The sequence below is a fragment of the Colossoma macropomum genome, unplaced genomic scaffold (assembly GCF_904425465.1).
Source record: "Colossoma macropomum unplaced genomic scaffold, Colossoma_macropomum, whole genome shotgun sequence".
Lineage (NCBI taxonomy): Eukaryota > Metazoa > Chordata > Actinopteri > Characiformes > Serrasalmidae > Colossoma > Colossoma macropomum.
In genome coordinates, this window is record NW_023494787.1 from 42233725 (window position 1) to 42252054 (window position 18330).

Genomic DNA, 18330 nt, shown 5'->3' on the forward strand with positions numbered 1-18330 from the left:
AAGTAAACTTTTTTGTGTGTTTTAATGATAAACTGTTCAAAGCTGTACTGGCTAATGTTTTTGAGTTCTGCTAGTTAGCTAGTATTATTGTCGCTACTGAAACAGTTACTATGTTTTGGTAGTGTTATGATTGTTTTAGTAGTGACAAAATTGAATGTTCAATCATTTGTATTAATAAAATAAACATAATGTCATTCAGAGCAAAAGGATTTTAGTCTAAAGTCTAAGTATATATCTATATATATATATAAATGTGTGTGTGTGTGTGTGTGTGTGTTTGTTTGTATAGCAAAACGCAGTAATAACTCATTACTTGGACCCTCAGTTGCTGAAAAATGCTATACAAATGGTTTAATTCCTAAAGATTACTGAATTTTCGGTAATTCAGTCACCGTGACCTACACATTTCATTATGTACCTATACATATTATTCTCGTCACCATGATCTGTATATTTATTGTGTACTCTTATGCTTTGTCATAATGGTAAGACTTTTTAAGCACCTCCACCCATTGTCTATACATCTCTACAACCCCTGGCCTACTGCACAATAATGCACACATTCCTGTTGAAGGTGTGGAGCATGTATAGAGACTATACATACACTGGCTATATAAGAAGATGGTCAGACTTCTCTGCATTGAGAGTAACAGCAGTAAGTGGAGACAAATGGCTGGGACAAAAGCATGTAGCATTCTGATCACAGGTGCTAACAGAGGCCTAGGTTTAGAGATGGTCAGGCAGCTGGTGGAGGGACCCTGCACAGCCCAGAAGATTTTTGCTGGATGCCATAGTCCTCAAGGACCTCAGTCAAAGGTGAGTCAGCAGCAGAACTGTAATGGAGAGTGTTAGAAGTTTGTTGTAAAACTCTCTTTCTTTTCTCCTATTTATTATTTACTATTTATTTTTGTGGGTGTTATTTATTTTTTAGGCACTGCAAGATCTGGCAGAAAAATACCCAGACATCATCACTGTTGTCCCTCTTGGTAAACATACATTTTAACTTTGATTATTATTTAATTTAACACAGTAGTCTGTTCCTCTATCAGATTGGCTAAAAAGCAATTTTTTATCACAATGTCTCATATTCTCAATATCATTCAGCTGACAACCGGTTCCTAAGTAACAACAATGGAACGATGGAAGCTGCTGTAGAAAAAAGAAATATCTAGTCTGTCATTAGGATTGTGCTGTATGCAGAGTGAGTTTGGGCGCTATAAGGCTTATGGTGGGACAAGCCAACTTTAGCTGAATATTGTTGACTTCCTAAGTCCTCTCTGTACTAATACAAATTAGTTTCCAGCCAGCATCAGGCTAATGTAGGCCCACAGTCCAGTGCTGGTGGCGAGCCAACATCGAGCCAGTGTAGGCCTCCCAGGAAAAATTATGCTGGCCGACTTTGGGCCAACATATACAACCCTATTTCCAAAAAAATAGGGACTGCTAAACAGTTCGGGGTCTCCTTTGTCGTATTTTTCATTTCATAATGTGCCAAATGTTTTCAGTGGTGACAGGTCTGGACTGCAGGCAGGCCAGTTTAGCACCTGGACTCTTTTAATGCGGAGCAATGCTGTTGTAATACATGCAGAATGTGGTTTGACATTAACTTACTGAAATAAGTAAGGCCTTCCTTGAAAAAGACGTTGTCTAGATGGCAGCATATGTTGCCAAAACATGTATCTATTGTTCAGCATTAATGGTGCCTTTATAGATGTGCACGTCACCCATGCCATGTGCACTAATGCACCCTTATACCATCATAAATACTGGCTTTTGAACTGTGCACTGATAAAAAGCTGAGTGGTCTTTAGCCCGGAGGACGCAGTGTCCATGATTTCCAAAAAGAATTTCATTGATAATTTTATTAATTAGATGTAAACACACAAATGAATTCTGCTTTTCTTTATCATCAACCTGCACCAGCATTCACCTGTCAAGACAAAGATGTCATCAATCAGATAGTTCTTGTTCTAAAGTCTGATTGGCTGAGCCACATTTGAAACCTTGTAAAATACTTAATGGATAAACGTGAGCATGCATACATCATTTAATTTCTGTATTAATGCAGCAAGTGATTAAAAACTGGTGTGTTATTCATGGAAAACTCTTTAACCTGTTACATTTCTTTGCCAGCATAGATTACTGTTACCAAACCATTACTTGGTGGAAGAATTGTTTATTGTGATTACTATTATTAACCACTATTAATACATTGAATTATTTACTGAGAATTGATCCATCATATCATATTTTATTGCCAGTTATTAAAGCAGTAAGCCCTTCAAGGTTGTGTGTTACAGTCATTTTCTGGAGTAAAATCACTGTAATGTGCTTCCTTTGACATTAATTTGAAACATCATTCAGGGCTTTTTTGCTTGACGTTGGTCTTTGAAAAAACCTTGTACAAAAGCAAAAGAACACTAAACGTTGTGTGTTATTGCAGATAAAAACCATGATCTTATTCACAGGAGTGGAAAATACTTGAGTAAAATATATAACTGTGTGATGCATGAGTAGCTCCAGGCCTGACGTCAGGAAACAGTCTCTCCTTGTTGATGTTATAAATGCTGGACAGCGACTGTAATGGAAAACACATTTTTTGACCAACCTTTTAAATTGCCTTTGCTAGACACTACTGACCCCAGCAGCATTAAAGAGTCTGCTAAGATGGTGGGGTCGCAGGTGGGGGACAAGGGGCTGAACGTGCTGGTGAATAACGCTGGTGTGCTGGCTCACGGAAAAATGCAGGACACCTCCGCTGATGACATGCTCTGTGCTTTCACTACCAATGTGATAGGACCCATGTCTGTCACCAAGGTAATCGGACTGAGCAGATTCAGAAGGTGTTGACTTTGGATCAGTTTTAGCTTTGAAAGCAACAGTTTGATGAACCATGTAATGTAAATGGAGTTGATCAGCTGATCACTTTATTAATGTCCAAAGTTTGCTTCTTTAGCACTGGAGCTAAGGTTGGCTAACACTTCTATTGCATGGACGTATATCATACATTATCAGAAATCCAATGTGTTACATGATCGTTACCTGTCTTTTCTGCCTTAAGGAGTACTTACCGTATCTGCGTGTTGCAGCCAGAAGTAGTGGCGAACCAGGCATGTCCTGTTGTAAGGCAGCTGTGATCAACATCTCCAGTAGGCTAGGCTCCATGAGCAGCATTCCCCAGCTCTACTCCATCTTCCCTGCTTTCTCTTACAGCATCAGCAAGGTAGGCCTCGTAACAGCTGGTTCAAAAATTTGATGGAAGAGGGCAGTACTGAATTTTAAGAAGCTAATATTATATCCTGTTTTTAGGCTTAGTTAGAATGAAATTTGGGCTGAATTTTGGTCTGAAATGTTTTAGCTACATAGGGTCACTTGGGGGGAAGTCATACACGGTAAGATGCCCCCCACCTCCCTTGTATTCTTTGCTGATGAAAAGATGGGACCATATTTATTCTGAACACACTCACTAAATGGCTTTACTCTAAAATGTCATCTGGTTCACTGTATTGCTAAGATTTATTCCCCCAGAAACTTTTTGGGGTCAGCTGATCAAATGTTTTGGCATTAGATAATCAGTTTGTCATTTTCAGGGTTGCCAGTATTTACAGGCCTTTTACAAGATGTAGAAGAGAAGAAAAAAAAGACTTACTGACAAACAGAACAAAAAGTCAGACGAGTCCTGAATACTCCCACCGCAATGTCACCATAACGCCGAAAAGTTCACGCCCTTCACTCTAACGTCTACCTATAATCTACACAATAGAGTTATGACATTCCCTGGAGAATTACTCACATTGGCTATCGTATTTTCCATTGAGTTTTCAGTCATAAGCATAAGCCACTCTGTAACCTCTGGTTTATGTGGGCTCTTCCATTTACAAACTTAAGTCTGGTTGCAGCAATAAAACCTGCTAGAGCCAATCCACACTCTGCTTCAGTGACTCCTGGTGGAACCAGAGACCTGTCTACAAGGAGACGCAACTGCAGAGATCGTTATATGATATTGATTTATACATCAAATTAAGTTGTTTGAAGTATATGATTATACTTAATGGTCCACCTCAGACCACACAGATTATTGTCCTTACAACTAGTTTTTATTCTCCTCAAACAGATTTTCAATGCACAGCTTTTTATTTTGGAAAATAAGACAAAAAATTACAAACAACTGAGAGGAAAAAAAATACTGTCTAGGCCTAATATAAAATAATTTTGTTCAAAATGTTGCTGACACTGTGCTAGATTAATTTACAAAGTATAGAAAAGAGAGAAATGAAGGAAAAATGAGTAAATTGGACTGTGAGTAGAAACTGAGTGATGAAAAGTGTAATTTTTTCTAATATTCTGCTTAAGCACTGGTGGGCCACCTGGAAAACGTTGGGCAAAAACCCAGTGGGCTGCCAGCTTTGCCATCATATCCTCTTGCTGTCATTGTTAGCCTTGTTTGGCTATACTGTCTCATTTAGACCTGCTCGAACACATTGTACGGAATATGTTTCCAAAGCTCGGATTAAGTGACATCAGATCTGCTTCTGTCTCTCAGGCCGGCCTGAACATGTTGACAGTGTATGCTGCTCTGGAGCTGAGGAAGGATGAAATCCTCTGCACTGCTCTGCACCCAGGCTGGGTGCGCACAGACACAGGAGGAGAACAGGTGAATGAAAAAGAAAGTGAGACAGGCGAAAACCGAAGCTAATTTTCAGTGGAAAGTGCAGCAAGCTAACTGCTAGTTATAAGTTTGGAGTGCTGGGCAATGAACTGGAAACTTTAAAGTGATTTCCAAATTTCAAAAATCTCCCCTTCGGGATTCTGAGTGTATTTTTATGCATATTTTATGCATCAAAATGATGAACGTATGTAATGAGAGATGTGAGAGGTGAGTCATTTAACTGGGAGCTTTGCAATACTGAACTATTTTTAAGGTACTTTGACATACCCCATTATCCTCGCAGGAACACCAGCGGTTGTGCCAAATTTTTAAACATAGCCCATTCCAGATCACTGAATTACCACATTAAAACAGATTCTGGTTAAGCACTCCAGAAATGTCATCTAAGTAAATGTAAATCAAATCAGTAAGAGGACAGAAGTGCTTTGCTTATTTCTGTTTATTTCAAAACATGCTGAAAACTGTTTGGATTCCAGTCAGTTTAACCATGACTGCATGCATTGGTTGACGTTTGCTTGATAGCTGATAAACCATCCATCTCCAGTTACACACTAATCATAGCATTTAGCTAATGTGTTCACCCAAAGCAACTCCCAGCACCCTGACCGCTAAGCTCTCTCTGTTTTTTGTTTTTTTTTGCTAGGCATCAATGGAGGCCAAGCAGAGTGTTGAAGCCCTGCTGAAAGTGATGAGTTCACTCAATGAACAGCATCACGGTGGGTTCTTGGATTACGCTGGGAACACTGTGCCCTGGTGATCCATGACCGTTTACATACGTACATATTGAAGATCCAAACATCATGAAAGACATCTTGAACGTTACAGTAGAACATTTTTATACCATACTAATATGTCTTATTTTATACAGTAATATTTTGTACACTGCAGAGTTAAACTAGAGGCCAAAAGCTTGTTTCTTTCAATAGTTGGAGTTTTTAAATGATAAATAATAATAATAATATGCTGTAATTATCTATTTTTATCAGGTTTTCTGCCTCTTGATTTGATCACCACCTTTTATAAAGGATATTCAGAACTTAATTCTTGATGTTATACAGCTTTCTCAGTCATTTTGGAATCATCTACATCACTATTCATTCTGGACATTTTTACAGCGTCCTAATAATTAGTAGTAATCGCTTTAACCTGTTTTACGCATTAAGCATTTTACAAGAATTTAATACATTTATCTGGTTTTATATTATTTAAAATATTGATTGCAAACTTTTGAACTGTAGTGAAACCCTCACCAACGTACAACACCTAACCAACTTGAATAAAAGTGGAATTTTGAATGTATTTTCATTACATTGCATTGATTTAACAGCTGATTACAGTTCATCAGTCAAGAGCACAACAGAATGTAACAACTTAATACACAACTAGGAATATAAGTACATCCTGCTTGCTTTTAAAAGCCACTGTCACCAGGAGATGCTGTTCCACACCGCCACTTTAACCGGGCAGATCTTCAGAGGGCCTGGGTTGCTGCCGTTAATATTTGCCCCGGGGCAGAAAAAGGGAAACATCCTCTCTGTAAAGTGGTCAGTGAAGGTGTAGATGGGCGTTAGGTCCAGAGGGTTGGAGAAGCTCACCTCCCCAGCCTCATAATCCAGCTTCACCCTCACTCTCTCCAAATGACCACTTATGTTCAGCTGTGTTGGCGGAGCCGTCATGGCCGTGTAGCGGCCGTCCGACCGAGCTATGGTCCAGGAGCCTCCCTCGGGACCTCCTGAGATCTTGCCCTTCCTGGATATGGACTCCTTCACCACACCGATGACCCAGTCGTTGTTCTCCCCCACCATTACCTCCCAAGCATGGCGGCCCGAGGTGAAGCCCTCAGATCCGAGCACGAACACAAAGTGGTCGAAGCGCTCTGGGTTATCAGGCAGCTTGTGCATGACCCCGGTGTTGCTCACGCTGGTCAGGTTCCTGGATAGGGACAGGCAGGGGTAGGCCGTGTTGGGGTCCAGAGTCACAGGAGCTAAAAAAGTGGAAAAGATGATGGAGGTGTGTCTTAAAGCAATAAGTGCTCACTAATTTTGTTATAACTAAGTAGCAAGGAAAAAAAACATGATAAAATACGCACAGACTCAAAAAGAAGGGCCGGCTCGATGTTTAGGTTTCAAACATAAAATCAACGTTATACTGATGAAGATATGATGACAATAGTAGATAATTAACAAAATTTTGACTGCATTCTCTTTGAATACTCTTTCAATACGGTCACAGTCATCAGATTAATCTCAGGGAAGGGCACCAAAGCCCAACTATCATTACAAAATGCTCTTCTGTATGTTGCATGCAATTACACATTTCCACCAGAGAGGTCTCCAAATCCCCAAAACTGTCATAATTTTTTTATTATTTAAGTTATTTTATTTTACACAAGCATTTCTGAACTTGCACACTTTTACTTTTTACTCATGAGAAAATGATACTGTTTCATGTTCATGTTTTCATGTACATCTTCAAAATGCTTGGTATTAATCCCAAAGATCTATTTTTTCCTCTTGCCAGTCAGTTGGGCTTATTGTTTTTATAAAAACACCCAACCAAATAAAATTCATATCAATATAAAAGGAAAATGCCCACAACTACATTAAGTTGGCTTAAACAAGTATGAAACTAGAAAGAGTAAAATGATCTTAAACCCTACACTAATCTCAAAATAAGAATATTTAGATATAATGATTAGACTTAAAAGGGAATTCTTCAAAGTTACTGCATAAATCATAATTCAGAGTTGTTTAATGTGAAATGGTCCACTCTGGAGAAACTTTCTACGTTAGAATTAATTACACAAAATGGTTACAAATACGATGCCTGATGGCTGAGACATTGTTTTATGTTAGTTTTGAGATAAAGCTTTGGCCTACAATGTATTTTTAAAATCCACTTACTGTGGTGGGGTACATGCAGGGTGTTGTGAGGCAACATAATCCCCTAAAGAAAACATAATTTTTCTGATTTTACCACTATGTTACCATCCACAACAGAGAAACTCAGAATGTCAGTGTAAATTCACTGGTGGTTTTGGACAGTAAATAAAATGGCTATTTGTGTTGTAGACGCAGCGATCCAATGTTCCTATCAGCACCACAGTAAAGAAAACAGAATCAAGAAGTTTCTCTACAGTGAGCCATTTTACATCAGACCACTCTGAATGACCTTGTTTACATTTCAACCACTGAATTATGCTGAAATTTTAAAAATCTGTTAAATTCCTTGTTGAAATTATTTTTCATTGCCAAGTATTTATGCTGTGAATCAGTTCAACAGTGTTTCTCTGTTCCGATACATCACAGTTATTTAACACATACTGCAAAAGTCGGACCCACCAACATCTCTTGAACCTGCCAGTGTTTGGAGAACTTACTATATTCCACCATGGCCTGCATTTTCTCCCACACGCTGAACTTCAGAGAGCTCACATACTTGGCCACATTGATTAGAGCAGCTGGAACCTTCTCTGGTTCAACGAATGTTAACTGAGTCCTGCAATCGCAACAGCGAGATCAATCAGCAGACTGTGGATTTAGGATAAATATAGGAATGTAACGCTCTCAGTGGAGTGTACTGACCTCTTTTTTATGAGCTTGTAGTGCTGCAAAGGAAAGACAAGTATCAGCATTAAAATGCAGATTATAAACCTTGTTATTATTGTATTATAAAGAAAGTGTCACACCTGCAGAAACTGGGAGTCAGCGTTAGCGATCTCGTCATCCACGGCCTTGACGGCATGAGAGAACGTGAGAATGTCACGCGTGATGTTGTCCGTCTTTTTCTTCATCAGCTGCTTCTTCTCCTCCTCTTCCTCGGCCAGCTGAGCCAGCCTTGCTGCCTCTTCTTTGTCCAAGAACTGCCTTATCTCTGCAAACTCCTCCCGTATCTGTTTCTCAGCCTGCTGCCTTTGGTTCTGTGGAAACAGAGAAGGGACGCTAAGCTGCAAAACACCAATTTTCACATGAGGCGTAGAAAGGCGCTCCATGTCGAGTGAATTGCTGCACGCGAAAACAGTAATTGTGCAGTAAATTACAGATAATTGCCACAGTCACTGATTTGTTGCTTTCTGTTTACAACTCCCTCAGCTGTGGGAACTTCATTGGCTTTGTTTGCAACTCCCTAAGCTGGATGGATTCTTTGGCATAGCTTTACGGTTTATTTTGAGCGGTTTAAATGTTCTGGAAAGTTCAGTCTGATCTCTGTTGATACCTTGATGTGTACAGTAACGTCGTCGTGCTCCTGCTTGGCCTCGTAAAGGCGCCGGAGGTTTTTCTTCATGGGCACAAGTTCCTTCTTCAACTCCGCCTACAGAACAGGACAAAGTCAGGTTGAGAGGTGACAGAGGTGACAGACACAAAGCACCATAACAGCAAAGATACAGCAGGGACCACAAGTCTGAGACCACTAGTGAAGGTGCTTCTGTTCTGCATTCTTTTCTAATTCAATACAGTTTTTCATTACAAATTATATTATCAGCATAACAATCTGGGAGAACAGTATAATCTTTGAAATTTTAACATGAATTTAAGAATTTCGTAAGTGTTTGTTCCCTTTTTGATTTAATCACAGAATGCGCTCAAGCTAGTGCAGTTTCTGATCACTAACAGTGACAAGAATCTCTGAAAAGTCGAGTCACAAAACAGCTTTACAGAAAAATCCAGCTCCAAGCCCCCATAAGCATCGCCAATGGCAAGGAAAAACTCCCTAAGAGCAGGAGGAAGAAACCTTGAGAGAAACCAAGACCCAAAAGGGGAACCCATCCTCCTCTGGTCGACACCGGATAACAAACAGCAGTAGTATAAAATATTAGAATACAAAACGGGGAGAAACAGGTGGAGTAATGGTTAATTAGATAGTTTGTGTTTATGCAGCAGCAGCAGCAGCATCATCAGGGTCAGTTCATGAAGCTCACCACGTTTGCACAGCGTTGTACAGCATGAAGCTCAGTGGTGGTCAAAATGGTCCAGAAGGCTAAAACGGTCCAGAAGGCTGGCAAGCAGTGGGCACTCGATGATAAGTAGATCAAATCCACCTGAGAGTCATCTGAACATGAGCTTAAGGCCAATTTCAGAGATTTGCTTAAATTTGAATGGTGAGCTAGAAATCATGCAGAATCTTGAATATTTCTTCTTCATTTTACTTGTAATAAATTTATACAATTCAAAATTCTAAAATTTTTTGTTTATTTGCAGGATTAAATAAAAACAATCCTAGATTTCCAAAGTGGCCTCAGACTTTTGGACCCCACTGTATGTCCAAAAGTATCCAGAAACCCCTTCTAATTAGTGAATTCAGCCACTTTAGGTGCCCCCATTGCAATTGTGTGCGCCCAGCTTGCATAATCTCCATAGAAAAGTGTTGCCAGTAAAATGGGACGCTCTGGAACAGCCACATACTAGCCTAAGGTCACCGTGCCTATTGTCAAGCATCGGCCTGAGCACTGTAAAGCCCTTCAGCTCTGGAATTGTATTCTCTGGAGTGATGGAGCGCCATCCAACACCTTTGGAATGAGCTGGAGAAGAATTTGTGACCCAGCACTAATAATCTGACATCAGTACCTGACCACAATAATGATCTTGTGGCTGAATGCAATCAAATCCTCACAGCAAAGAGTAGAGGCTGTTACTGCAGCAAAGGGAGACAAACTCCCTATTAATACACTTTGTTTCAAAAGAAACACTGTATGAGCAGATGTATACAAACTTTTGGACATTTAGTGTAACAGCAGTGATAATATGGCGCTCAACTTTGTGCCTTACAGCGACACTTTAATGTATTAATACATAACTTAATGATACTGTTATTAAATACAACATTTCATATGAAGGTCCAGATACAATATGATTGAATTTAATATTTAACATCTGATGACAAATGCTAAAACTGGTTTTCACACTGCCTGTCCCAAAACAGATGGGGTTGAGTGTCCTAGTACAGCTAATCACAGCTTCTTTTTAGGGAGACTTGCTTTCAGTTTTCACAGAGAATTGCACATTGCAAAAAACATGAGATGTCATCATAAAAGTAGTCTAAATATCTAATATTTTCCATTTGAGATGGTTTTAGAAATATTCTAAGATTATTTTCTATATAAGATTATTTATATTTCTTCAAATAAGCAAAATTATCTGCCAATATAGTGAGAAATTTTTACTTAATTGCTCAAATGAATTACTCAAAACAATTAAAAAATATCTAGAAATAAGATACATAATCTTATAATAAGCGTACAACTATCTCAACATGAGAAATATTAGATATATCAATGAGATTTATGACAATTTCACTTGCCAAGACACTATTTTTTGCAGTGTGCAGGGATATTTTTCTACTCTTCTGAAGTTCAGTTCTAGAAGTTGGTTGTATTTTGAGTTGGCGTGGTAAAGTATCCTTAAACCATGCTAAATATTCTGATATGGAACTGATATGAAAATTTTAGGCCAATGCCAATAACCGATATTTCTTATATACATATCTACCAATGAATTTGCTGATGCCAACCTAAACTTTTACAAAAATGTTGAGGGACTAGTATTATGGAGAACTCTACTGTGTACCTCTTTATGGTTAATGCAGCAAAATGAATAAAATTCTGACATTTCAGTGCAGTAAAAGTTCTGCTCTTGAGTAGTTCATTAAATATATTAAATACATCATTAAATATCAATTTGATATTTGCAAGCAATTATCTGGCAATATGATTATGATATTATCGTGCATCCCTATAAAATGCATTAAAGGTGTTCACAATGCAATGGTGAGATCAACAATCAGGTTTGAAAATGACTAAAACGCTAAGTTAGAATTGTTGAATTGCAGTATACCTTATGTTTAAACAAGGGTTGGGAATAAAAAGTAAGTTCCTCACCTAAATGCTTCAAGCATTATCATTTAAAACACTCGCAAAAGAACAATTCATCACAAATCCATCACAATTTTAAGGCCCTGAGTAAATGGAAGTAGTTACTGCTATGTAGGGTTGGGCAATATGTCAATATTTTATTATAGAGTGATCGACTAGTTTTTCTGAGTATATTGAAAGTATAGTGAGTACTTCAAGAACACTGACTAATGTCATGTTTTATTACACATGGAGCATAATTAGTCATCTTTAACTGGATGTAATGCAATGCAGTGTTTGAAATACTGCATAAAATGCAGTGTATTCATAGATATTGATTGTATTTTTAAATGTCTGCTGTTTCAACTTATTAAATCTCACAAAAACTAACTATCGTTATTCTTGGTGTATATTGTGAAATGTTTTTAAGTATTGTGATATTATATTTTTGCCAGAAGAAGCCGTCCGTCTATGCCAGTGTATGAACATAAAGAAATGATAAAGGAGCATTTGTTGGATAGAGAATGGATTTATAATGAAGTTGTCGAAGGAACTAAATCAATGCTACATATCATTTTTGTATGTATGTATGTATGTATTTTGTAAGTTACGTGCCAATGCGTCAGCCCTGTCATGCATGTAATGCGCTTATGCAATACTGCCTTGCTGCTATGCAGTGCTGACCAACAGAGAAAAACAGTAAAGCGTGGTTAATCAGTAAACACTATTCCTGTAAAAATGCCTGCAGTGTTTTTGAAAAAACTGTGGATTATTGACAAAACAGAGTGCTTGAGCGGAATAAACCACATTCTAGTTGTACTTCAAGCAATCCATCCTTCACCACTCGTACAAAATGCAGCAGCATGGAGCTCTGTATAGAACCATGAACATTCAAAGAACCCTTTATGCAATTAAAATGTTCTTTGCATTGTGAAAGCGTTCTTCAGATTGATGGAGAATGTGGTGCAGAAAAGGGTTTGAAAAGGGTTCAATATAGCGCCAAAAAAGGTCCTTCTATTACAAGCTTGGCATCGTAACAGTAGAAGAACCCTTTTACACCACATCTCCACCAATCTAAAGAACCATTTCACGATGGAAAGAACCCTCTAATCATGCAAAGAGTGTTCATGGTTCTATATTTTTTAAGAGTGTACTTGTATCTTTTGGGACAGATTGTAAAGTTCTGCTTCTTTTTATGACTCTAAAGGACCTAGCACCCACTGTGTATGTTCCAACATGAGGTCTTAGATCTGAAGGTACTTGCCTTCTGTAAATACCGCAAAATACAGAAAATGTGGAGAGACTCTTTCAGTTACTATGCTTCTGAACTGTGGAACTCCACCTTTGTTAGACAGACAAGCTCAGTGCAAATGTTTAAGAAACATTTGAAAATGTATCTAATTGTATTTAATTAATATTGTACGTCTCTTTCTGTATTTGTGTTTTTCATTTGATCTGTGTCACTGTCTTACATCATTTTGCATTAATACTCAGTATCTTCTATTAGGGATGAGCTAGAGTGGGGTTTGTGATCCAAAACTAATCATCAAGCATCAGTACTTGACCGCATTCCAACATCTAGTGTAAAGCCTTCCCAAAAGAGTAGAGGCTGTTTCTGCAACAGAGGGGGGGCAAACTCCCTATCAGTAGCCTTCATTTCATACACTGGATGATTTTGGAAATGTAACGTATATTTAATTAACATTAAGATGACCGAGACCCAAAAACATGACCTAAACACACTTGAATAATTATTAATATATGATATATAAATAAGAAAACATTAAACTGTATATAAAATACTCTTGATGTGGTATTTATAAAGATTCTTAACTTGTAAAAATGTATAGAATTTTGTAATCTTTGAATCAACCAAACATATAAGTCTGATATAGTGTACAATGCCGACTTCAGAGGCCTTCATTAATTTCTGGTAAAAATAAAAAAAAAAGTTCATTCACTGTTCAGTGTCAGGAAAAAAGCAGAAAATATTTACCAGAAAGCCTCCACAACCAAATATAATATTTCTTTTTCAGTATATAGTGTGTTCACTCTTTGTCTTGATAAAACCTTCCAGTCTTTTAAGGAGACTTGTTTTCAGTTTTTCAGAGAAATCTGCAGGGATATTTTTCCACACCTCCAAAGTTCAGTCTTAGAAGTTGGTTGCTTTTTCTGCTTCTCACAAACAAAGTAATCAAACACAATCTGTGATGTTGAGGTCTGGACTCTGGGGTGGACACCTGCAGCTTCGTTTGATTTGCAAATGTTCTCCTTTTGTCTATTTACTGTTCTCACTAAGAGCTTCTTGACAGCTACACATCCTTTCAGACTCAGTGCTGAGTTGTCTTCTCACAGTGGAAGGATGGACAGAAACACCTGTGGATGTTTCAGATCTGAAGCAGCTTGATTTTCTCCTCTCTCACAAAGATGAAAGCTTTTAGTGCTGTTTATCTGATGGGGACAGTTTTGGTGGTCTACCAGGTCTTGTCTAGTTGTTAGGAGTCCCATTTTCTGTATTTTAAAAGAAATTTTAATTATTTTTAACTCCACTTTTCGAAATTCCTGTTTTTTCACTCATTTTCCTTGATTTTTTCCCTCCTTATGGAAATGAATAATCTCATAATTAGTCTTCTCAGAAGTATCTTCTGAAAAATGAGCAGGTTTATAATGGCAGTTTTGACTGGACTTTAAATAAATGAAGGGTGGTCTCTGACTATTGCACAGCACTGTATGAGAAGCTGGAATGTAACTAGTAAAAAGGTTTATAGCACATCATTTACATATTTGAGCTACTTAAACAACCAGTGATATCACGTCCGCTTGTTGTCAGCATTACACAAAAGGTCAGCAGGGTACTGGGTTGCTAATGTCAGAAGGCAGTTTGGTCAAGCTCCTGTCCAGCCAAAAAAACTCACCTTGAGGTCATGCGCAGCCTCCTCCATGGGACACACGCGGTGGCCCTGGTGCTTCTTGGATGTGTGACACACGCAGCAGAGCAGCTCCTCATCATCCTGACAGAAGAGCTTGAGTGGTTCTTTGTGAGCAGGACACAGGTCAGGAGGCCTGGACGCAAGAGTGAGCGAAATGGCAAAAAATATATCACATGCTGACATTTTCATGATAACTTAATATGTATCAGACTATTTAGTTGTGGTCAACAAAATGCACCAGCAAAAAAGTAAAGATCATTAAAACTATGATAACCATAATTTTTAATTCAACGCTGGTAAGATAATAACATAATGGGTTGACATCCAACCAGCTATTTGTAGCTATGCAGAATCTGCACTCACTAGTTTATGTTGTTTACACACTCTCTGTAATTGAAAGATTTTATTTCATAATGTATTAAATGTGACTTTAACGTGATATTGGGTGTTTGTGAGTGGGCTTTACACACATAGAAGAAATATCAATCCTATATCATGATTAATACCCCCTTTATTATAGAAATACAAATTCATGTATATACAGGGAGATTCACTCAAAAGAGGCCCCGAATATTCTGTTGTAACTCCCGTTAGGATGATGCAATCTGAACCAAGAAAATATGCTACATAGCTTGACGTCTGTGTAATCGATTGCATTACATGCAATGCTGGAAGTCATGTCTATTTTCTGCCAGACACATGAAGGGGTACGGGGGTATGCACCTGGAAGTTGCATACGGAGGTTAAACGTCGCGATGGCTGTCCGGCGCGTACCTCATCGCTCCGACGCAGGGGCATCCCAGTTTGTTCGAAGCTCCATATACTGAGGAGCACATTGCACGTTGTTTTGTTCAGATTGCTTTGTCCTAGCGAGAGTTATAACAGAATATTCGGGGCCTCTTTCGAGTGAATCTCCCTGTATAAAGTTGGTACATGAACCTGTTGGTACAGTTCACAACAAATTAGGTTAATTGGCAACCGGGCAGTAACATGGCTGGGTATAAAAAAAGCATCCCAAAAAGGCGAAGTCTTTCAGCAGAAGTGAAATTTTGTGGGCAAATGACGTTTCTCGATGTGAAATCACAAAGAACTAGGAAATTTCTTCATCTACGGTACATAATATAATTAAAAGATTCAGAGAATCCAGATAAATCTCTGTATGCAAGAGACAAAGCCAAAAACCAGCACTGGCTTGCTGTGATCTTTGGGCCCTCAGGTGGTACTGCATTAAAAACAGAAATGATTCTGTAGTGGAAATCACTGCATGGACTCAGAAACACTTCTGAAAAACACTGTCTGTGAATACAGTTCATTGCTGCGTCCACAAATGCAAGTTAAACCCTACCCTGCAAAGGAGAAATCATAAATAAACAGGATCCAGAAACGCTGCCACCTTCTCTGGGCCCGAGCTTATTTAAGATGGCCTGAGGTGAAGTGAAAAAGTGTCCTGTGGACCGAGGAATCAAAAATTGAATTTCTTCTTGGAAATCATGGGTGCTACATCCTCTGGGCTAAAGAGGAGAGGGACCATATGGCTTGTTATCAGCACACAGTTCAAAAGCCAGCATCCATGATGGTATGGGGGTGTATTAGTGCACTTGGCCTGTTCACTAGTTAATCATAAGGTAGACTGGTTTTGTTGAAAATTAAATTATAGATAACAAGTTGGTTAGTTTTGGCTAAAAAAACAACTGGCAAAGCTACTGAATGAAGAGCCAAACGTGTCTTTATGATCTGACTCACTGAAAAGAGCTGGAATGACCACTGTGGGTATTAGAGATGGCACCAGTCCAGTACCAGGTATCGGGTAGTGTTGGTCATTCTGCTTCTTCTTATGAGATGAGCTAATTGAGCTATTTCAATCTATACTGTATAATATACTATATAAATGATCTAAATAGCATAAATTCAAATTGTAGAAAACAACAGCAATTTATAATATAACAACTGATTCTAAACTTTCGAAGACCCACAAAGATCTTTTGTTCACCCCTACCTGGATGCACCGTTGGAGGTGGCTGCACCACCCAGTCCGTTGGTGGCCAGTCCCATCTGCTCCTGCACAAGGGTGTCACAGACATTCTTCAGAACCAGGCTGACCGTGGGCTCGGTCAACGAGCACCTCTTCCTGCAGACAGGACAGTCGCGCTTGGTCCCCTTCTTGCTCCAGAACTGGTGCAGACAGGCCCTGCAGAAGCTGTGGCTACACCGGAGCACCACAGGGTCTGCAAAGATCTCACAGCACACAGGGCATGACAGCTGGTCCTCCACAGCTGCTCGAGAGCTAGAGGTCAAGGCGCGGGGTCGAAGGACCGCCGTCACTTTGGGGCTGAGACGCACTGCGGACATCCCAGGTTGTGAGGAAGCCCTGGGTCTTAAGGGCATTGCCACAGCAGCTACAAACACCAAGTCTAGATTCTAGACCAGAGCTATCAAATTCAGCTTGCAGAATGTTTTTTTCTTCTGAGAGATCGAATTCAACCTTTGAAAAACTGTTGTTTCCCCTCTTCTGAGAGATCAAATTGGACTCAGAAAAAGTGTTTTCCTTCTTCTAAGAGAAAAAAATCAACTCACAAAACTTGGTTTCAGTGTTTTTACAGGTCAAATTACAAAAAATGGTATCTTCTTCTGAGATCAAGTAGAACTTAAAAAAAACAACAAAGTTGTTTTCCTTCTTCTTCCAGATCAAAATTCAGCTTACAAAAAGTGGTTTTCTTTTTCCATAAGATCCAAATAGACTTGGAAATTCTTTTTTTCCCATCCTCTGACAGACCCGATTCAACGTACCCAGTGTGTTTTCCTTCTTCTTAGATCAAATTCAACTTAAAGTATCCCTCTACTATCAGAGACATTTCAAATTCCAAAATCTTTACCAATTAGTTGATGAGTTGGATCAAGCGTTGAATGAATGCCAAATTCTGTGGTGCTGTGACCCTCCTGAATTGGACACCCTTGTCCTACAGTGTAGACCAGAGTCTTAAAAAACATGCGCCGGTTTGTCCTCAACCTGACACTGACGCTCGCTTCTGGGACTCACCATTTTACTATGAGCTTCCCACCCACCTGTGTAGGTGTTCCACCCTAGAAGAACAGGTCAAACATGATCCTTTCTAGCTTTTTATAGCCCTTTGTAGGCCCGTCTCCATCCACTAACTGACCACACTAGAGTAAATAAGACCAACCCTTATGTGCACTTCACCCTGCCTTATGGAGGTGAGGTCGTCATGCTGAGATCATGGCAGGATCAGCGGGCACTGAGGGAAAACAAGCACTGCTTGGGAAATATGTGAGATGTTTGCTGTAAACATCAGTGTTTTGGAGACTCGGACAGTGTTGACTATAGCAGGCACTGCTGCCCTTTCCACAGGGCACCACACAACGTATTCAGAGCTCACACATCCACATCAGAAACACCGTCAATCATTTCTAATTGGATTTTTATTTGAGGTATATTAGTGCTGGTTAGGACAGAACGATTTTGGAAAAATATTTCATTGCAATTTTATCTGACCGATATTGCGGTTGTTTTCTATATATTGAGGTATGGGCTAAGAAGACCAGCATATACTTCTTCTGGCTTGAGGCTTGAAGGCTAAATACAATATCTTTTTTAGTATCAATGCAATATCCAAGTTAAATAACCCAACAGCCTGAAGGTAAATTGTGGTTGTGATGTCACAGCACATGGATGTCTGGTTGCTTCTGTTTAGTCAAATTAATCTAAAAGCAGTTCATAAGCTCCATGTTACTAGGTTAAATTTCCTTTTTTTAAAACTTGCACTGTTTCAACGTTGCTGATAACAGGCTATAAGATTATAAGAAACACTGCAGCTCTTGCAATTTGAAAACTGCACTTTTTCATTTGCCATTTCATTATAAAAGCT

At 39.0% G+C, this 18330-nt stretch overlaps 2 protein-coding genes across 2 annotated transcripts; one reads left to right on the plus strand and one right to left on the minus strand.

Moving 5' to 3' along the window:
• The first annotated feature begins 646 nt into the window (after positions 1–646).
• On the plus strand, positions 647–5457 carry LOC118806087 (C-factor-like). Its single transcript, XM_036567410.1, has 6 exons — positions 647–816; positions 932–986; positions 2630–2817; positions 3062–3223; positions 4544–4654; positions 5313–5457. Exons 1-6 carry the CDS (start codon positions 670–672, stop codon positions 5424–5426), a joined length of 777 nt encoding a protein of 258 aa, XP_036423303.1. The 5' UTR covers positions 647–669; the 3' UTR covers positions 5427–5457.
• On the minus strand, positions 5299–17223 carry trim35-12 (tripartite motif containing 35-12). The gene is made up of 7 exons (XM_036567409.1): positions 16443–17223; positions 14432–14579; positions 8885–8980; positions 8358–8588; positions 8254–8276; positions 8049–8167; positions 5299–6653 (listed from the first exon to the last, which is right to left on the minus strand). The coding sequence occupies exons 1-7, from the start codon at positions 16829–16831 to the stop codon at positions 6094–6096; spliced, it is 1566 nt and encodes a 521-aa protein (XP_036423302.1). The 5' UTR covers positions 16832–17223; the 3' UTR covers positions 5299–6093.
• Positions 17224–18330: the final 1107 nt, after the last annotated feature.

Bases quoted from the DNA above. Each gene is read 5' to 3' on its own strand.
- LOC118806087 (XM_036567410.1), top strand. From the start codon at position 670: ATGGCTGGGACAAAAGCATGTAGCATTCTGATCACAGGTGCTAACAGA. The intron at 817-931 runs GTGAGTCAGCAG...TTTATTTTTTAG, and splicing joins CTCAAGGACCTCAGTCAAAG to GCACTGCAAGATCTGGCAGA. The intron at 987-2,629 runs GTAAACATACAT...TGCCTTTGCTAG, and splicing joins CATCACTGTTGTCCCTCTTG to ACACTACTGACCCCAGCAGC.
- trim35-12 (XM_036567409.1), bottom strand. From the start codon at position 16,831: ATGCCCTTAAGACCCAGGGCTTCCTCACAACCTGGGATGTCCGCAGTG. The intron at 14,580-16,442 runs GTAGGGGTGAAC...TCTTGCGTCCAG, and splicing joins ACCTCCAACGGTGCATCCAG to GCCTCCTGACCTGTGTCCTG. The intron at 8,277-8,357 runs GTGTGACACTTT...TTTCCTTTGCAG, and splicing joins CTGACTCCCAGTTTCTGCAG to CACTACAAGCTCATAAAAAA.